Here is a 21134-nt window from a genome sequence, read left to right on the forward strand (position 1 = left end):
TAGCCAATACACTCCCAGTGTGGAGCAGCTGTGCTCATCCTCCAAACGATATCATGCTAAACCATGGGCATCCAAAATTGCTCATATTTGCCCTAGTACAGACTTGCATGCGATACATACGCACTGCTCACCTACTCAACATACACCCGATGTGTGCAAGGATCTCAGTTTCACATAGTAGTTGAGCTTTACACAAGGGGTCAGTAGAATTTTGTAAGAATACCGGGCTCTGTGCAGATGCCCCCCCACGATTTTTGCCTCCACTTGGACCACTAGCTGCTGGTTTTCGATTGACTGTGCTCTCAAGCCTCCTAACCAGGCTCCAGCACCAGTGTTCTCTTCCTAAAACTGTTGTGTGAATTAGCAATCCCAATTGTCAAGGACTTTACCCCCTTATAGGTCCTTAGTTTATGGTGCCTGGGGTACCCAGGGCATATGTGGTATAAAGGTCCCTAGGGCTGCAGCACGCTTTTGTGCCACCCTGAGTGACTCAGGGAAACTGATAGCAGGCCTGCTCTTGCAGACTGCAGGAGCAGTGCAAATTGTGCGAACTCTACTGTGTCATCTGTGGCACGGTCAGTACACTATTTTTAGTATATGCTGGGCAGCCCTAAGAGAGACTTCCTGAACCCAGGAGGCAATGTGCATTCCATTAAATGTGAGGACTTTTAAGTGCCAGCCTGTATGTCCCTATATTGGTGCTCCCCATTGGAAAATACTGTAAGTGTTTGCAGTCCATAGGATAACATAGGCTGGTACCTGGCCTTTCTCAAGTTTGGCAGCTCCATTATGGTACTATTGAAATGTAATGTTAGGTATCAAACATGCCTTCTCGCCCCTGACACGAATCTCGTGTCTTGGGGGATGTCATGTATACCCAGGAGGCTACCTTAGTTTGCCTATATGGTTGCGCCAGCTTCTCTGCTCTGGCTGGCCAGCCTGCGCTTCCTGCATTTGCTGCCACCTACACAGGATTCTGACCTCCTGCCAGGCAGTGTGATCACTCCCAGTAGTCAGGAACAAAGGCTTGAGCAAGGTCACACCTCCTTCCTCCCAAGCAGGCTAGTGATGTGGCACACCAAGGCGGTGAACTTCAAAGGCTATACCACCTCTGATATGCATCAGGACTGACTCCTAGTGGTGCAAACAACCCCCCCAAAACCCCCAGTGTCTCAGGCATATTTGCACCCAAGCAGGTAGGAAATTAGTTATGCAAGGAGGTGTACACCTATAGAAGGCTAGCCACACCTCCAGGGTGAGCGGCCTGGTCTGTACACTAAAATTTGGCTAAAGCCACCTTTACAAGTGGCAAACTACAGGTTTCTGGGTAAAAAAGGTGACCCACAACCCCAGATGTGGTCACCTCAGGGGTGGGCTAGCTGCAGGGACTAGCTGCCCATTGGTTACTAGCTCCCACACCTCTAATTTTCCTAAGTCTAGAATTTAGGGAACCCCCTGGTCACCAGAACCTCAGTTCTGAACAACCAGCGTCAGAGGACAGAAGAGTCCCATACCTGTGCCAACGGTATTTGCCCATAGCATAATAAAACCCTGCATGTGTGGCAGCGTTCTTGGAACTGCCTAATTGAGGAGTCCTAGATGATCTCTTAGTTCTGATAGAGGGACCACTGTGAAAGCCTGAAGCTCGGACTCCCTTGGACTAGTGGTAGTAGTCCCCTGCAAACTGCAGGTAAAAACATGCTCTGAATTGGAAGAATCATTGGCCATCGGGCTCTGAGGGATCATACAAAACAGGGTGGATCTAGCCCTGCCTTCCACAAAGTTACAGGCAGCTACCCTGTTACTGTGGGCCACTGGACATCAGTTACTTTCTACACTGCTTACTGCTGCCAAAACTTCTTGATCGCCAGTCCGGCAACCGCTTCTCCCCTTTACTTGACTCTGCATGAAGAGGGGATTCCATACGACCTTCGATGGGCATTGGTAACCACACCATTGTCTTTTTGCATCGATTTCCCACGCAGCACCGTCTCCTTGGTAAAAGAATCTGTTACGCAGCTCCTATTCAGCACCAAGGACAGCCAGGACTGCTCTGCATTCAGGCCTCACAGGCCGGGTAAATAGAATACACTGTGATGGCATGGTCCATGGATGTAGTTGTCTGACTTTTCTGACTGGTTTATGAATGCACACATTGTTATAGGTATCTACATATGTGGGGATATGTAGATTTGTACCTTGCATAGGAATGATATTGTTGTTTGTAAGTATATGTGAACACATATGCATACATGTATTTGTATTTCTGTACCTATAAATGTTTATTAAACAAATACAGAACTAAAAACAATTACATTAATAACAAGAATTAAATAGGACAAGGAAATACTATGGATGAACATACCTTGTGTATAAACTATTGCCGAAAGCATATGCAGCTGTGATTCAATATGGGTTTATTCCTCAAGATATACATCAAAGGTATACGTTTGTCATTCTATATTGATAACTTGTAGATGAGTGTATGCCTTTATATTTACATACTGAGACAAACCTGTATTACAATAGATTACATGAGGAATGCATGTAAGTTTTTAACTTTAAAAAAATGAAATTTATAACAGACTGTGCATAATATACAACCTACATCTGTATGTTTGACCAGCTCAATATAATTACATGCATGCACATATTATTGTAGATTTATAGGAATCAATTGTTTTACAGTAACTCTAATTATGCAAAAAACTCCTGTGAATATCTGGCCATGTAAATATTTCTGGATTTATGTACTAATGGGTGTATGTATGGTGGGGTTTGTGCCTTGTACTTAAAATGTAGTAACTATGTATAAGTATTGCTAAATACATATATGGGTAAGTGTCTATGCATGTTTATTTATTGGATGAGGCAAGAATGATAAAAATAACTACTCCATTTTAACCTCCACCTTTACTGTGACTCTTTGACTTCTATGGACTCCGCAACTTTCATCATTGATTCAAATGGTCAAAGTAACAGACCCACATGTTCATCACTCCCAGTAGCTCCTCGCATCTTCCTTTTACTAATCCACTTCAAGCACTCTCTCCCTTTAAAAGCAATACAGTAAATGCATGAGCTCTCAAAAGCAAAAATTTAACTCACTCACAAAAACGAATCCACAAGGAAACAAAAAGCCCTTTTATTAATCTGATCACTTTTTAGGTCTCATCTGAGCGCATGTGGTCATTTGCGTGGCATTTTATTGACATAGAAGGGGCTTAGACCCAGCCCATTACATACCATTGGTTGGCTTCATTTATGCTCACATTTGGTTGCTTCTCATTGGTCAGTGGGTCGCATGAACCAAGTACTGCATCCTATCGGCAGTCATTGTCCTCCCACTGGGTGCATTCTTCCGGAGGTGGTTGTTTTTGTTGCTTATTTTACCACTCCATAAGAGTGCATGTGTTTGAAGGCTCTTTCCTACTTTCTGAATCTTTGCTTGCCCTGTCCACTTCATGTGTTGGTCTACTCCCTCTTCCTTTCTCCCCCTTCTTTGCTTGCCCTGTTCCACTCTGGTTGTTGCTTGTGCCGGTACCATGCCACCTCTCCTTTCTTCGCCTATCCCTGCTTTCCCAGTTCCCACGCCACTCCCATCATTGCTTGGCCTGTGCCACAGACACCTTTCCCCATTGCCCCACCCTCAGTCTTAAAAAGAAACGCCGTAACTAGACCAACACTGTCTGCTTCATATCTTGTGCAGCATGGTTTAAAGTAAAAAAAAAAAAGTGCTGATCCGGCAAGTGTTGACCAGGTAATGGCTTTTTTTTTTTATTTTCGACTATGCTTCACAGCAGCTGCCCAGCTATTCATCATGGCTTTAAAAAAGACAAAACCAAAAGATCGTACATAGGCCTATTGGCTTTGCCAGTGCTTGTTACTGCTAAGCTTTGTTTACAGAGTAGCATGCTACTCATTGCATGGAGCTTCAATGGCTGGGCAGGCGTAGTAATCGCTATAAATATAAGGCTGTCCGATTACTCATGGATGAGTCTGCAGAGCATGTGCCCAAATGTTAGTTGCCTGCAGGCCCAGTGGAATGGGTGTACTGAGGTAAAGTCTAAACACCAGCCATTAATGTCCCTGGAAAGTGTATTCAGTTTCCAGCCCTTCGTGTTGTACAACCTCTAACAGCAGGATAATCCGGCTGTTAGAAGAGATTGTATAACACGAAGGGCTGCGGATTGTGTTCTCTAAGCAGCAAGCTAGAATTGTAGATAGGGTGCAGGAGGATTTTTACAGAAGGTTGGCTAATGGATACAACCAAAATGTACGTTTTCTAAACCATACCTGAACTGAATATGAATTTCTTTGTTATTGAAAGTCTTTACAGTTCGTGCTAACGGTACATGGAATAATTCCTAGAAAACCATGAAAAGTGTAATCTTATTGATTTGCGGTCCTGTTTAGGAGGGTTATATAACCATAGTAGGACAGCTTGTCCTAAAGTTCAAAAAAATCTAATGCTTAATTGTCTCGTGCTTTTTCAGAGATGTGGTTGTGAAAAAGGGTTCCGGTTGAGCAGCGACAAGAAGGGCTGCGTTGACGTCAATGAATGCAAAGAGTTCGACCCTGCACCGTGTAGCCAGAGCTGTGTCAATAAAAATGGAACGTTCAGCTGCGCCTGTCACCCTGGATACCTGCTGGAACCGGATGTGAAGACCTGCAAAGTGACCGGTGAGGACATTAGAAATGGGATTCATAGGTTTTGCCTTCGCTCATAAACACCCACCATTCAGCCTGTGTTGTAACATACCCTTTAAAAACAATCCTTTGAAGTACCGAAAATTATTTACCACCTCCCAATTATAGTTATATTCACAACCAATCCCATTCCCTTTACCAATAATCAGTCAGTTGGCAGTGTAGAAGGTCCAAACATTTATTAGACAAACAAAACTCTGCCAGAGGAGCTCCTTGCGACCTAACCCCACGAGGTCCGCCAAGAAGACTGCTGGCACATTGTCAGAACATCACATATATACAGTTGCATTCTCGAAACCGTTACCCAAGATGGAAAAATACAAGCTGGTACAGGTCGGTACAGAAAGAAAGACCATATATGGGAGACAAAGAACACTTGGTTTAGCTCATCCTAGATTTAGCAAGGTCGTACGGGTGACTCCCTTCTACTAACTCCGAGACTGTCCGCCCCGCTCCCGGAATGTGCCTATCAGGCCTCCTCCTGCTACCTATAACCTTGACAGGCCTAACGAGCTGAAACAGCAGTTTTGCAACAGTTGGGCTATTTCTCAGGAGAACGACTTTAGAAAGAAGGAATGAATGAGGTCTGTTAATGCAAGGCTTTGAGCGAGGCCACAAAATGGCGCTGGTCAGGGTAAGAAAGTGTGAATTGCAGGGAGTGGTGCAAGCTAGAGTTCTAAAATATGACAGATGGGTTTAAGCTAATGTTTGTGTGTATATGCTAAAGCATTTAGATACATCATGCTAATTATGAAATATCGATTATAGATGCTGTATAGTCGAAAATCGATGCCAGTTCCTCAAACCCTCCGTTTAGCGTGGTGTAGCTAAATACAGAGGTCATGCATGCTAATCTGTAAAAACATCTTCGTTAATGGCCATCAATTCATGAATCTCTTTCTGCAGCATCTGTGCTTTGGATGGGACTGTGGCAGGCACACAAAGGGTGGTGATCCGGGAGGCAGAGTAGGAGCAACACGCCGGGCCACATTGTATCAGAATGCAACAGGTAAAAATGATACCAGCTGCTCCGGCCAAAATCAACAATAGCTTCCATCCCCAGGTGGACAGGAGCCCCCAGAACCACCCAGACAGTGACCAGGACCCATTATCAACATGCATTTCAGAGGCAATGCGGTGCAATTTTTGAATGGCCAGATGAACAGAGGGGGCGGAGTCTGGAATATACACGCAGCAAGAGCTGCCAATCACGCGGCATGCTCCACCTCGATCAGCTAAGATGACGTCTAAAACCATACGGTTTTGGAGCACAACGAGCCTCGTCGCCTGAAGCTCGACAGTTAAGTTTGCTAAGATATCAGTAGTTATATCGATGACATTCTCCACTATTCTGGACAACCTCCTTATTTCTCGGCTATTGAAGATGGGTCCCCAGAACGGCACTAACCCTTTGCTAAAGTCTGTAAATTGTTGCAAGGAGGTGTCAGTCTGATCTACTTCGGTCTTGATGAGCTGTCTGCGTTGCCTAAAAGGTACCGCAGTAGGTACTGGGAGTGCAGGGTGTAGCTGATGTGTCTTGTGGTAATCAGATGGTGCTAGGTATACAGGGGGTATAGGAAGGATAAGTAACAGTGCCCGGACCAGTTGCGTGGTAACCAAGTATATGCATTTTCCCCACAAACGAAATACACATTAGGTGGTGTAACTAGTGCAGGGCTAATGCGTTTCTTCATACGAAAGGTATAGTTGCAGATACTGTCCCCAACTCGTACACGGCCTATTCCTTGCACACAAAATTCGGAGGAAACATTCAAAATAGGAATGGGTACAATACGATCACCTGTTACATTTCGTGCAACAAAAAGTTGGAAATATTGAGTGGCATTGAAATTGTTAAAGTCTTTAAGTTCTTCTTGTAACCAAGTATTATTCATAACCACCATGTATCTGTTCATGCATGCCTGTGGGTCTATTGTTCCTCTGCCCCCATTTCCCGACTGGTTAAAACCCGCATGTTCATCAATAAAAGACATAACCACATTAAATTCTTTCACCTCAGAATCCCTGCGACTATTACCCCAGTAACGATATATTGCGGAAAACAGTCTGAACCAAGCCTCACAGCTTCCTATGTAGGAGAAGGGCAGTGAGAGAAACAAATCATGGTTGTGCACTACGGATGGCAAGAGCCCACAAACCCAGCAATCAGTAACATTAGTAACACTGTGCATTTGATGAAGCATTTCAACAAATACGTTCTTGGCATAAGTCTGGCGATGTCGTTCTTTGTGAGGTGCTAAAGTGTACAATAAATGCTCAGATGGGGCAGCAGTGGTTGGTAAGAGATCCTGCAAAGGGTACTAATGCTCTAAATAGACGAATAAGCCCATAAACACAGCTATAATAAAATCTATAACCACTACAAATGCTACTTTGACCTTCGTGGTCCATGTGGAAAACATTGGCTCATAAAAGGATACGTGACGTGGTGCAATTGGAAATTCTTCCTCTACGGTAATACGGCCAAAAGGGTACATTTCTAGCTAAAAGTCCAGAAATAAACTCTGGCCTAGCAGTCCGTCCTGCCAGAGGGTTTTTCTCCCTGTGTCCGTCAGTCTCACAGGCAGACTCCTATCATTCCCAAGAGAACCCAAGTTTGGCGGTCAAAATTATTCCGTTGTACAACCTGGCCTTTTGCTGACTTTAGTCTTTTTCTGAACAGAGCACAGGGATCAAAGTTCCAGCTCTCAATGGGTTCAGTCCAGTGTCTCGCTCAGCACCTCAGACCAACAAGCTAGCAAGCCCTATCTATGCGATCGAGTCTTTCCTTATCTCCTGATATTGGGGTCTGAGGCACCGTTTTTCTGTTTTCTTGGCCATAGGTTGTATCGCACATTACCCGGCACTTCCTGATCAGGGAATAGTACACCAGGTACTTTTTGCACATGAGAATTTTCGCATGCCGGGGTACTGAACAGGATTCAAAGCGCTTGCAGATTCAGTAGAGACCAAGTAGTCTGGTCTCGTCACTCCCTCTTCTAGCCTTGTTTCAATCTCACAGGCATCAGAAAAGGGTACAAATGCAGCGGCTCTCTCACTTTCCTGCGCCAGAATTCCCCCTGAGCGTTGCTGATCATAGGGAAGTGGAAACGGCAGCCTCTTCAGATGGGAGACGTGGATCCAGTGTTTTCTCCCATCCACTTTAACTGCTGTCCAGGTGGCCAGGAGAATTTGCCGGGGCTCGGACCACCTTGGAGCCAAGCTGCTGTCTCATTCAAATTTCTTCACCAGTACCCACTGGCCGGGCTGTAGTCGATGTCCGGGGCCCTCTGGCAGCGGCTGCAGTATGGAGGCTACCTGCTGATGAACAGAACGAAGGTCTTTAGTCAAAGCATAGAGGTAATCGATCAACATCGGATATTCAATACCAGAAAAGGATCGTGGCCTGGGTACCCCCATACATTGACTAGCCTACCGAAGATAATCTCATATGGAGAAAGGCCAGATCGGGAATGTGGGGTAACACGTAGTGACATAAGGGCTAGAGGCAAGGTGTCAGGCCATTTCAACCCTTTGCTTTCCTGCATTTTGGCCATCTTGAGCTTGAGAATACCGTTGTATTTTTTCACGAGCCCTGCGGATTGTGAATGCCGGGCAGCGTGGAACTTTTGCTTAATCTGCAGGCCCTCGCAGATATGCTTGACGAGGGCCCCTTGGAAGTGCCCCCCGTTGTCCGACCAGATCAAGCTGGGCAAACCAAAGCGGGGCACAAACTCTTTGAGAAGGGCTTTATCTGTGGCCATGGCAGTATATTCTTTAGTGGGGTAGGCCTCAACCCATTTGCTAAAAGCACAAACTACCACCAAAACATATTTCACGTTGTTAACATGCTCCATATGGATGTAGTCCTTTTGGAGTACTTCAAAAGGCAGCGTCGGGGTGCAAAATTCCCACTCAAGACATTCTCTCCCTTCCCCGGATTGTGTTGCAAACAAACCATGCAGTATTGGACCAACCGGACAGCCGTCCTTTGAATATTAGGGTTGTTCCACACTGGATCCAGAAGCCCACAGATACCTTTCGCTCCTATGTGTGCAGGGCCGTGCGCCATAGTCACAATGGCCTGTACTAATGCGTTGGGCAGTAACCATCTTTGCTTTTCTGTCAGATCAACCCAACAATTATTTTCATCTAATCTTCCTACCTCCTTTTCCCATCTCTCTAATTCTGCGGGTGTAGCCTCCTTCTGTAATACTCTCACACTTTCCATGGTATTATCCAACAATTCAGATTCCTCCACCCACTTTGCGGAAGAGTTCACAAACATCGTTGACATTGGGGACTGTGCTGTCTGTTTGGCCACCTGATCTGCGAAGGCATTTCCTGTCCAACCTTTTGTGCACACTGCATTTATTGATGGCTAGTTTCTTGGGCAAGGTGAGGGCGTCTAACAGTCGCAACACCAAGGGGCCGTTTTGTATCTTCTGACCATGGGAGGTAAGAAAACCCTGCTCCCTCCACAGCCGCCCAAAGCTATGGGCCACGCCAAAGGCGTATTGGCTGTCTGTGTATACGTTGACTTCAAGTCCCTCACTCAGCTCACAGGCTCGCAATAAGGCCATGAGTTCAGCAGCTTGGGCTGACCGATGAGGGACTCGGAATGTTTAAACCACTGTCTTCAAAGTCATAATTGCGTATGCAGCTGTTGTTGTTCCATCTGCTAGTTTAAAACAGGATCCATCTACATATAACTCCCCTTGGGGTTCAGCTAAAGGAGTGTCCGTGAGATCGATCCTGCCCCTAGTTTCTTCCTCAGTGCGATAAATGCAATCATGTATGTCCTCAGTAAGTTCACTCGTTGGGAGTGGTAACAACGTGGCAGGGTTCAGTGTTGCACATCGGGTTATCGTAATATGTGGTGCAAACAATGTAAGTTCATATCCAGTGAGGCGTGCACTTGTAAGATGCTGTGTTTTCGTTTTGTTTAGCAATGTGTCCACAGCATGCGGCACCATCACTGTTCGGTTGGAATTTAGGACAAGTCCTTCCGACTGCCGGATTGCCACCGCAACAGCTGCCATGGCCCTCAGACAGCTAGGAAGTGCTCTTGCGACATTATCCAATGTGGCTGACAGATAAGCGCAAGGTCTTTGCTTACCACCAAAGTCCTGCGATAACACCGAAAGTGAGCAACCGTCGACCTCATGCACGTATAGTACAAAAGGTTTACGGTAGTTAGGAGTGCCCAAGACAGGAGCGTAACATAGAGCAGTTTTCAAAGACTCAAAAGAGTGCTGGCATTCATCCGTCCAGGGGAGGGGTTCATGCGCGTCTTTAGTAGTCAGATGCAACAGAGGTTTAGCAAGAAGGGAAAAATTAGGTATCCTTTGGCGACAGTAAGATTATGCCAAGAAAAGCGCGAACTTCGCGTTGTGTGCAAGGACCAGACATTTTAGCAATAGTAATACATTCAGGTGTTAGTCGTCTACCCTCCTTCGATAGCAGAGGACCTAGGTAGGTCACCTCCTGTCGACAGTATTGAAATTTTGACAATGATACCTTATTTCCCTTAGCAGCTAAATGGTGCAGTAGTTTAACGGTCGCAGTTTTGCAACCTTCTTCTGTGTCCGAGGCAATCAGTAAGTCATCCACGTATTGCAAAAGGACATTGCCCTCCGGCAAGTCCAGATAATCCAATCGAGCCTTAAGAGCTTGGCTATATATGCTCGGGCTTTCAGTATAGCCTTTGGGTGCGCGACAGAAGCGGAAGCTACGCCCAGATAACGAGAACCCAAAAATCTGCCTGCTATCCGGATGAATGTGGATACTGAAGAAAGCATACTTCAGATCAATGACCGAAAAGTACTTGGCAGTGGGTGGAATCATGGTAAGAATTGTGGTGTCGGTTACCACGGGATACTGTGGTACCACAATTTTATTGACCGCTCTAAGGTCAATCACAAAACGATAAGCAGCATCCTGGCCCGGTTCACCAGAATCAGAACTCCTTTTCAAAATAGGAAGAATCGGGCTATTACAAACATTAGCAGCTGTTTCCTCCACTACTCCCTTGTCGATCAAGTCTTGGAAAATCGACAGCAAAGCCCGTTCCCCTGCAGGTGCTATTTTGTACTGCGGGATGCGCGGCATTTTCGCACCTTGCTTCAGCGTAATGTGAACCGGGGGAATATCCAACTTACCCACATCAGCATCCCCTGTTGCCCAAAGCGTGGCTGGGATTCCATCTATCTCTGGGGGAAGGGGTTCATTTTTGGCAAAACACTGTTTCATGTGTTCAGTGCAGGGTTGAATTGTCAAATAAACCCCATCAGAACAATGTATTGTCGCTTTCATTTTTTCAACATATTCAAACCCAGCAAGTTCTCTCCACAATGTGAGGTCGGCGAACGAGGGGTGTCAATAGTGACGGGACCAACCGAGAAGGGGAGAGGTCTGGAGATGGGACTGACAACTGGGACTCCCGAGAATCCCACTGAGACATTATTTTGCCCGGACAGAGCCGCCCCTGGAACCAATGATCGGGCAACAGAACTATTCATTGCTCCTGTGTCAATTAGGAAATTCTCAGAAGTCCCCATCACTTCCCCTTTTACATTGGGTCCCTTTTGATTGACCGGGATCGACACTTGGCCCCTACTCTGTCCCTGGCTGTCCTATGCTTGTACATATGTATCCTGATCCTCATATTCATAATCATCGTGATAGTACTGTTTGCTCTGATTGTGATCGAAATGATTACGCTCAGACTTGCCTGATCTGTCTTCTCTGCGCATATCACTCCGTTCGGGGCCTCTTCTTCCATGTCCTCGTCCTCGGACTGCTCCGTTCTGGGCAAGCAACAGCAGACACTGTGCTTTCCAATGCCCCTCCTTTCTACAATAGGAACACTGGTTCAAGCCAGTCTGAGCCCCGCCAGTGCCTCGGCCTGTACCCGCCCCTCTGGACATGGGCCCTCTAGCTCCTCTTCCTCCTCCTTGTCCCTGGACTACCTGCTGTAGCAATACCTGTGTCTTAAGGTCCTTAGTCTTCTTTTCCACTTTCTCTTTACATTCATTTTCTCTATGTTTATAGTACTGGGCCATGCTTAAAATTACAGAAGGAGTAGAGGTAGTCCAAGTACTTTCTGCCGCTTGCAAACGTGCAGAAATTTCCAGAGCCAAGTATGTAACAAATCTATTCACAAACAGCTTGATTCCACCTTCCGTAGCCAAATCCTGCCCACTGAAGTCAATGTAAACTCCTTCAAATCTAGTAAAGAAATCAGACACTCTCATCCTTTTTCTGCCGGCAAGCAGTTAGTTTGTCCTAGTCAACCTTACACGGGGGGTATTAAAGAGTGCATAAAGGCAATAATTTTTGCAGGCAACAATGTTATTTCATTCCTAGGCTTGTCTCCTGGTTTATGATCTCGATCCCACCCTCGCAACTCGTCCCACGTCCCGCCTAGTTCAGCATGATCAGAGTCATGCACCTGCCACCAAATATCAACAGGCACAAGCAATCCAAAGAATAGCTCGACATCTGCTAATGTCATTACGGCAGAGGCTGCAGCTTCGGTCAGTTCCTTGTAATAGGCGGTAGGGTTCTTTCGGGGGTCGTGCAGTTGGGACTTCAGGGAAAGGACCTCACTCCTTTTCCACGGAGTGTACACCCATTGCTCTTGAAATCGGGCATCTATCCGTTGCTGCGTAATGACTTGGTTATCATCACGTAGTTCAGGAACCTCGGGATGATAAATAGGATGGACTTCTCTCATGGGGTGCTGCGAGGTCCACTGGGGACTTTTTAGGAACAACCTACCGCGATACTGGACCAAGGTGACTACATTTTTGTACACCTCTTGTGGGGTCAAATTAAACCTATGAGTCCAGTCTCGAATCTCGTTTAGTATCTGAGGAGCGCTCCCATTATTAAAGCTGATCTCCCATGACCAGATGAGGGAATTAGACATTTGGTATAGCACATGTTGTTGCATCACTGGTTCTAAATCTTTAACCGTACTCCATATATCTTCTACGGTGTATGCGTCACTCCATATCCATTTGACGGCTTGATCTGCTAGCACTTCCTTCTCACCATATGCCACAGATGATCTAGTGAACAGACGTTTACCATCTAACCCCCCGGACGCCCCTCTCGGGGTCTGATCCGTCATACTGGGCGTGGTGCTGGCCGAATGAAACCCCTACGGGACTCTGGATGCTCAATTGTACATGAGGGAAGTGTAGGGCCTGTCTAGAATCAGGGACAAGGGTATCCAGATCCCCAGTGGAGGGGGATGGGATGCCGGCGTCCGGTCTAGGGCCGGCAGATCCTCGTTCCTCAGGCACGGATGCTTGGGGTGCAGCCGCCGTTTCAACAGGGACCGCAGGATATATGCGCTGCAGGGCATATGGCGGAGGGGGTCTTTTGTCTAACAGATACTCAATCTCATCCTCAGCTTCATTTCGCGTAACATAGCTTTTATCCACTTGTAGCCTAATACGTCTATCTTCTTCTAATGTTCTTTTCTGTTCTATTCTTGTCATGTGCAATAGCTTTCTGCGTTATAGTCTGCCCTTGCTGTATCTTGTGGAGTTTCTCCGACCGAATGCGCCTTCTCTTAGCCTCTTTCTGCCATTTGTTAAGAGTGTCGAACATGGCCTGTCGGCTTCATTTAACAAAGAGGCGTTCTTGTAAATACTGAATCTTTTTCTCATCAAAAGATCCAGTTTTTGGCCATTGCAGTTCAACATTGTCCTTGGTATATTTATGCCACAAGGAATTAAAAAGAAGGGGGCCAATACCGTGCTTGCAATACATATCATGGCTAGGTGTTTCTTCCGGAGGAGCAGGCGGACTTTCGTCTAACCTCACACTTTCACGATGGACACAACCAAAGCATAATTTGCTAAAGCAAGGCATTTCCCCTTCCCTATTCTATTTACGCTGAAAAGGAATCGAATGTTATTCACAGAATACAGAACCAAGTATCATTAATTACAATTCTCTTTCACATGGCCATGTTTCCATTCAAAGTCCCACTTGCGTTGCAAAATAACCCTCCAACTTGACATATAAACGACAACACTGAGCTTTTCGTATACCACAAAACAGATAAAACAAGAAACAATAATGCCAATGTTGCAAAAAGGTGGAGCCCGTCGACTCCCACCTATGGAGAACTTTCAAATATCCAAGGCTGCAAAGAACATTTTCCGATAACAGTCTTATCCTTAGACTGCCTGGAGATAGTCTACACAGGTTTCTAAACCACAGACCAACCTACGGGCCATCCGACAGCATTCATGGTTCTCCTCCCGGACTATGCTGGCTAAGCCCGCTTTCTCAAGCGCCGCTCCAGATATGTCCGAGCGCTACCCAATCTCAACTGTCGGCATTCCCGAGAACAATCCGGCTGAGTGAGAACCGCAGTCCCCACGAAAGGCGTATAGTCACTGTCTCCAGTTTTCCACACAAATCAAACCAGAGGCATCTGCACGTGCAATTTCAATGTTGCCCCGTCAGACCCTCTATTCAGAGTATCTCCGTGACCACGGGTCACCAAATGCCAAGTACCAAGTCCAGAATCCAACACAAAACAGGACAAAACACTCACCTGGTGCACACAGGTCTGATTGCACATTCTCCACTGCCAACTCTTGCTAAGGCCAACGTGGCTGGTTCTCGGGTCACACGCGAAGGACTCCGGCGTGGGGCCACTAGCAGCTGAGGTCCTCGCGATCGGGAGGGCGAAGCAAGAAACCCAAATTCTTGTTGGTCTTATTCTGCAACCCCCCCGATCTGGAGCACCCCTTTCAATGTCCCGATTGTCGCCTGAAATACAGAGGGACGACCCCAACGCGGAGTCCCGACTGAGTCGCCAACTGAAGTACCGAAAATTATTTACCACCTCCCAATTATAGTTATACTCACAACCAATCCCATACCCATTACCAATAATCAGTCAGTTGGCAGTGTAGAAGGTCCAAGCATTTATTAGACAAACCAACTCTGCCAGAGGAGCTCCTTGCGACCTAACCCCACGAGGTCCGCCAAGAAGACTGCTGGCACACTGTCAGGACATCACATATATACAGTTGCATTTGCGAAATCATGGCCCAACATGGAAAAAGACAGGCTGGTACAGGTTGGTACAAAAAGGAAAGGCCATATATGGCACACAAAGCACTCTTGGTTTAGCTCATCCCAGATTAGCAAGGTCGAACGGGTGACTCCCTTCTGCCAGCTCCGAGACAGTCCGCCGCGCTCCCCTCCTGGAATGTGCTTATCGGGCCTTCTTCTGCTACCTACAACCTTGACAGGCCTAACGAGCTGAAACAGCAATTCTGCAACAGTTGGGTTATTTCTCAGGAGAACGCTTTTAGCAGAATATAACGAATAGGGTCTGTTAATGCAGGGCATCGAACAAGGCCACAAAATGGCGCTGGTTAGGCTAAGGAAGTGTAAATTGCGGGGAGTGGTGCAAGCTAGAGTTCTGAAATATGACAGATGGGTTTATGCTAATGTTTGCGTGTATATACTAAAGCATTTAGATACATCATGCTAACTATGAAGTATCGATTATAGATACTGTATAGTCGAAAATCGATGCCAGTTCCTCAGCTTGACAGTCATTTTGCCCCAAGTGGAGCACAAACCTGTCCGGGCAGCCCGCTGAGCCACCTTCTTCGTCAGCCAGTGTATCAAGTCGCCCCAACGCATACCGCTCTTTCCCCACCACTGGACCTCATGAGGGCTGCTCCTCAGTCCCAGGCTACAGCCGTAGACCTGTCTGTCCACATATTTCGAGGCCCAATGAACAAGAGTGCCCGACAATCCAGGTAAGTCGTGGCCCCTCGCCCTCTGACGCAACCTATGAAGAAAAAGATTCACACGACAAAAAACAGACACCGCGCACAGTCCGCATCCCTGTCCACCCTGCAACCACAGCCCCCCCTTCGCTTCATTTCCACACATGTCGCTCACAGCAACGAGACCGCCAGCGCCCTATCCTCCTAATGGCATCCCAGGATCACCCCAACCTAGCCGCTGCCTTGGCTGCACCTATCCGGAGGGAATGCATCCCATACCTAGATGGATCCCTGCCCATGCGTCGTAGCTCCATTTGCAACACCGACAACAACTGGAAAGAAGTCACCCGCTTCTGTGAGGCATGCAAAAATATCTCCCCTGTCGACCTCAACACCCTGCCACAAAACTCTCCCCTCTCGTAACAGGCACACTTCAGCACACCCACTCTCCCCCAACCAAACCCCTTGCCACGTCTGCCTTGGTCAGTTTTAGACTGACCCAACCAAATTCCCAAACGTGACCCATCCAAGTGCACATCCTCAAACAGCCGCCCAGGCACACCCCGTAATCCAATCAATTCAGACACTCAAAGCCCCAAAGAACATCCAAATCCTACACAACCGGAACAACCCCACCTCGTGGTAGTCATAACAACAATGGGGCAACTCCGCCACAAGGCACTGCAAAAGCTCGAACGTAATGGCCTCCCACAGTGCCCCCCCCCCCCAACCTCCCCCCTTGAACGTCCCCATCTTTTTAACATCCGGCTCAGTAAAGCAGATCTAGCTGGATCAAAAACCCAGATACAAAACACTGTAAAAAGAAATCTCGGCCGTTTGTCCAAAATAGTAGTCTTAGACAGCCCCTTATCCATGCAATGCAGCATAAAACAAAACACGCCCGCTCACTCTCGGGCATACGCCATGCACTCTCGGTCCAACCTAGAAATGCGCCAAATTCAGACCATGCCAACCTGTAGGAGCGCTTCGTGGATTCAGCAATAGATCTTTCCACCAACCCCACTACTCTCACTCCCCCCAGGCCCAGATACCCTCCGGCACCTTGGTCTTGCAAGTTTCCGCTCCTGGCGCCAGCCTCCTGAAACGCTGCCACTGTGAACGAGACAATGCATCCGCAGTGTCATTGCTAGCACCTGGGACATGTTGCGCGCGGAACACATTAAAATGCATACACAGCAGCATAAAATTTCGCAGCAAGCGCAACACCCTCAGATCCCTCGTCTTCTGGTTATTCACCAAATCGACCACCGTCCTGTTGTCCACATGAAAGAGTACTGACCGGTTCTGAAACTCTGGCCCCCATACCTGCAATGCCACCAACAAGGGGAAGAACTCAAACGCAATGCTCCGCCCCTGTCGAAACCAATGATCCGGGCACTGTTCCGCGCACCAACGCCCATCCCAGAAAATCCCAAACCCGGCTGCACCCGCCCCGTCGGAATAGAGCTGTACCTGCCAAACCATTTTGTCGTGGCCAAAATCCATGGACACTCAGTTGAAATCCTCCAAGAACATAATCCACACCCGGAGGTCCGACCGGTCCCACACTGTGACACGGACTGTGGTAAGGGAGTACTGCCCCTGACAGGGCCATGCCAAGGCACCTACAAAATGTCCTCCTGGCCCTCACCACTCTGCAGGCAAAGTTCAGCAAACCCAAAAGACGCTGCACGGACCTCAGATCAATTTTCCGGACCTCCACCACCTGCAACAGCACAGCCCGGACCTCCACCACCTTCTGCTCCGGCCAACGTGCCCGCCATGCCACTGAATCAAGCTTGATACCCAAAAGGTCAAACAACAACTAGGCCCTGATGTCTTCTCGGGCGCCAAAGGAACTCCGAAAACTTGTGCCAAACTCTGAAACTGCTTCAACGCCTCTCCACACTCCCCAGTCTGTCCTCTACCTACAAACAGAAAATCATCCAAATAGTGGCACACCAGCCAGTGTCCTCGGGGTCCACAAAGGCCCACTGCAGCAAGGAACTAAAAGTCTCAAACAGCTCGCAGGAAATCGCACAACCCATCGGCAAGACCCGATCCACGAAAATGGCCCCCCCAAACTGCATTCCTAGCAATGAGAAATCAGCCTGGTGAAAGGGAAGGAGAAAGGCCGACTTGATGTCACACTAAGCCAATTCCGCCCCCTGACCACAATTCCGCACAAGACCAATGGCTTCATCGATCGACGCATGCAACACCCTGAAGTCCTCCTCCACAATGAAATCGTTCACTGAACTCCCTTCCGGCCATGACAGATGATGGATCAGCCTGAGCTCCCCCTGCTCTTTCTTAGGGACCACCCCCAGAGGTGACACAATGAGGTCCGGCACCGGCCTATCGCTAAACTGGCCCACAATCCTGCCTTCCAACACTTCTTTCTGCAATTTCGCCACCACCACACCCGGTAAATCCTTCGCAGACCGAAAGTTCTCCGCCCACCGTCTCTCCAGAGGACCCTGATAACCCACTTTAAACCCTCCGTGAACCCCCCAAGCAACTTCAACGCTGCTTCTCAATCAGGGTACCGAGCGAGCTATGGGCCCATGGCCACCACATCAACCGGTGTAGGGGCCCATAGGCCCAGCCTGTCCACAGCCTTTTGTAACTCTCCACTGCTCCGAGGGTGTGGCCAGTGTAAAGCACTGCGTAACTGGGTGCCTTCCCCCGCACTTAGAGCACTTGTGTTTATACTTACAAGGGTGTTGCGTGCAGAAACCTTTTATTAAAGTTCCAGCATTCCCCAGTGGTAGCTCCCCCAGGTTTGGATTGCTGACCAGCGGTTCCTGTGTAAGTTCCCTGACTGCCTGATCCTGCAGAAGATCCTTGTATACCCACCCTGGCCTGGGCGGGACGCCACTGAAAAGACCGGTAGGCAACAGGAAGGCCACTGGCCGTGTGTGTAGATGCCGCTGCCTGAGTAGATGACATCCACTGAACCCAAAGCTCCTGATCAATGTCTCCCCAAGCCTTGTCCGGGTTAACACTAATTCTGGTCCTAAACTCATTGTAACTGAGCCAAGTAAAACCCCCTAAATGCATCTGTGCCTTTTTAACAAAATCCATAAATTTGAACAGGGCAATTGCCCTGTCCTCATGTTTCTCACAATAGATGCTGACGTAGATCAAGAACGCCGACGTCCAATTCTCCATCATGATAGGCACCCTCGGCCACCTGGTCAACTCTCATTCCTCCTCCTTAGACCCTTCCTTAGCCTGAATTTCCCTATGTAACAATTTGAACACCTCCACGTATTCATGCATCCATATCCGTGCCTTTGTTTTTTCCAACAAATGAGAACCTAGTGGCATCGCCAAACCCATATAAGGCAACTTTTTCCGATGCTGATCACCCCCCCATCATCCTTCCCACCCTGGTCCTCGGTCTTGTCCGTCTGCACGCTGGCCGCCACTGCCCCCGCTTTCCCATCCACTGGGCCCCCACCCCAATCCTCCAACTGCCCCCACGTCCCTTACAGACCCCTCCCCCAACACCCACCGACCGGCAGGCCTTTTTCTGTTCCCCTTTCGGATCCTCGTCCCACGCATCCCACCAGGCGCCCTCACCTGAAACTTTCGTGGGCACCTCTCAATCCTTCAGTCTGGCATCTGCCATCTTCAACCCCGTCTGCGAGGCCCGACTGGTACTGGCCTGTGTCCCCTGCAACACACAAAGCTTCTCCGTTGCCGCACTCTTCCCCATACATCCGTCGTCACGCAACTCACCCTCTTCCAACTCATCCTCCCCCTCATCCTAGTCCAGCACCTCTTCATCCACCACTTCCACAGCCGCTCTCCGAATCTCACTGACCACTCTGCACCCTTCCCTTTCACTCCAGGCACAAACCTGCACTCCAAAACAGCTGCTGAGCGATCCCTCAGTGGAGGGCAGGCCGCCGCGGACCACCCTGCTGCTTCAACTTGCCGCTTGGAGGCAGTCTTGCGCCCCGCCGGCCCACCCCTGCCTCTGCCAGCCTCCACCACTGGCCTGTATTCCCCTGGCCGTCTGCGCCTGAGGTGGCACTAGCGCCTTCAGGTCTTGTTGCCGCCAAAGCAGTCCCTGGCCCCTCTACCCAGACCCACTCCCCTCTGGACCCCGTGGCCCCCCTTGCTCTGACCTCTACCTATACCTGCTACAGCCTGGGCGCCGGGGGCACCAGGCCCCTGGGCACCCCGCACCATCCTGCCTCCCTGGCAGCGCAAAGTGCCTGCCATCTCTGCTCCGTCTCCGCTATAATGCGACGCTGGTCGCGGACCCTCTCCTCCTGCGACATGCGTCCCACCGCATCGCCAATGGGTCCTGGCCTGTCACATCAGACCGGGGGCCCCCAGCCAGGGGCTCCATGGCCGGTGGTGCATTGGGGGCCTTCAAAGGCCCCTTGCCTTTTGATCCCAGGGATCTGACCACCCCTTTGCCCCCATAAGACAAATTCACTGGCTGTTTCCTAAGCGCCTCCCCTCCTCCTTCTCTGAGCCATCCTCTGACAGGAGGAGTGTGAACTAGTCTCCTGCATGCTCCTCTGTTGCGCTCTCCCCCTTTACCACCACTGGCCTCACTGGATTCCCCTGAAGCCTCTCCAAAATCATCCCTACCAACATAGGGACCTGTAGGTCCCGGGGCACTGTGTCTGCCCCCCGACCCCTATCGGCTGCAGTGGACACCCGGGCCGCCTGACCCCCTTTTCTAACTTCACCGGCTGCTCCGACGCAGCCGGCTCACTGTGGAGGCGCACAGGGAGGCTCTGCCGCCTCCCACCGCGCTTGCCGGCTTCCTGGTGTCTCGTGTCTCGTGTCCCGCCCCCGCCCAGGCGCACTCGTTCTCGGCGGTGGCTTCTCATTTAAACATGCCGCCACCGTCGCGGCCACTCCCCCGGAGGCAGAGCGTGGTGTCCGGGCCATCTCGACCCACACCTGCTCCAGAACGCCGGGCTAATGGTCAGCCCTCCCAGCCCGGCCCAGAACCAGCAGCGCAGCGTGGACTGCTGCCGCGTCCGGTTCAGACATGGCCCACCCTACAGAGCCCCAATGCCGCTTACCAGCCTGTGAGGCCCATCCCCCCCGCCGACCCCAGTCTTGGCCACAAACACGCGTCACCGGAAGACACGCGCCTGCCCCTGCTCCATCCACTCAACCAGGTAGGTGAAACGCCGACCCAATTACGCTAGCCCTGGAACCAGAAAAAACTCTGAAACCCTCAAGAACTATCCTGACCTAAACCCCAAGGAGCTGGGAACAGGAAGAGGAAGGACTTCCTCTCCTGTTCCCTATTAACTCATAACCTAACCCCCACCCCCTAAACCCTCCCCTTACTCTACCTCACACCCTGTCCCTTCTCTCGCGCGAACACCCCAGGGGAAGACTGACCTGCCGACCTCACTTCCCCTGGGGGCCGCATTGTTTCCTTACCTACCGCTGGAGAAGTTTGCATTCTCCGGTCCTGAAGCCCTACTCGCCATACTGAGGCAGCAGTGCCACCTAGCGGTTGCATGAGTACACAGCGGCAGGGCCCGCAGCACCGGAGAAACTGCGGCCTGCCAAACAAGGCATCAGTAGCACAGCACTAGAGCAGCAATCTCCTGCTCCGTCCTCTGACCCTGAAAGAGACTGTAGGGAAAGTCATTTGCTGAA

The 21134-nt window shown here is 49.2% G+C and overlaps 1 protein-coding gene across 1 annotated transcript in view; it reads left to right on the plus strand.

Annotated features, from left to right (window-relative positions):
• Positions 1–21134, plus strand: part of LOC147661164 (prolow-density lipoprotein receptor-related protein 1-like) — an 887002-nt gene that overhangs the window by 778177 nt on the left and 87691 nt on the right. The window contains exon 22 of the mRNA XM_086951270.1: positions 4497–4683. Within this exon, the coding sequence (XP_086807396.1) occupies positions 4497–4683 (187 nt within the window). The remainder of the gene's footprint in view (positions 1–4496; positions 4684–21134) is intronic.

This window comes from Lissotriton vulgaris, unplaced genomic scaffold (genome assembly GCF_964263255.1).
Source record: "Lissotriton vulgaris unplaced genomic scaffold, aLisVul1.2 SCAFFOLD_746, whole genome shotgun sequence".
Classification (NCBI taxonomy): domain Eukaryota; kingdom Metazoa; phylum Chordata; class Amphibia; order Caudata; family Salamandridae; genus Lissotriton; species Lissotriton vulgaris.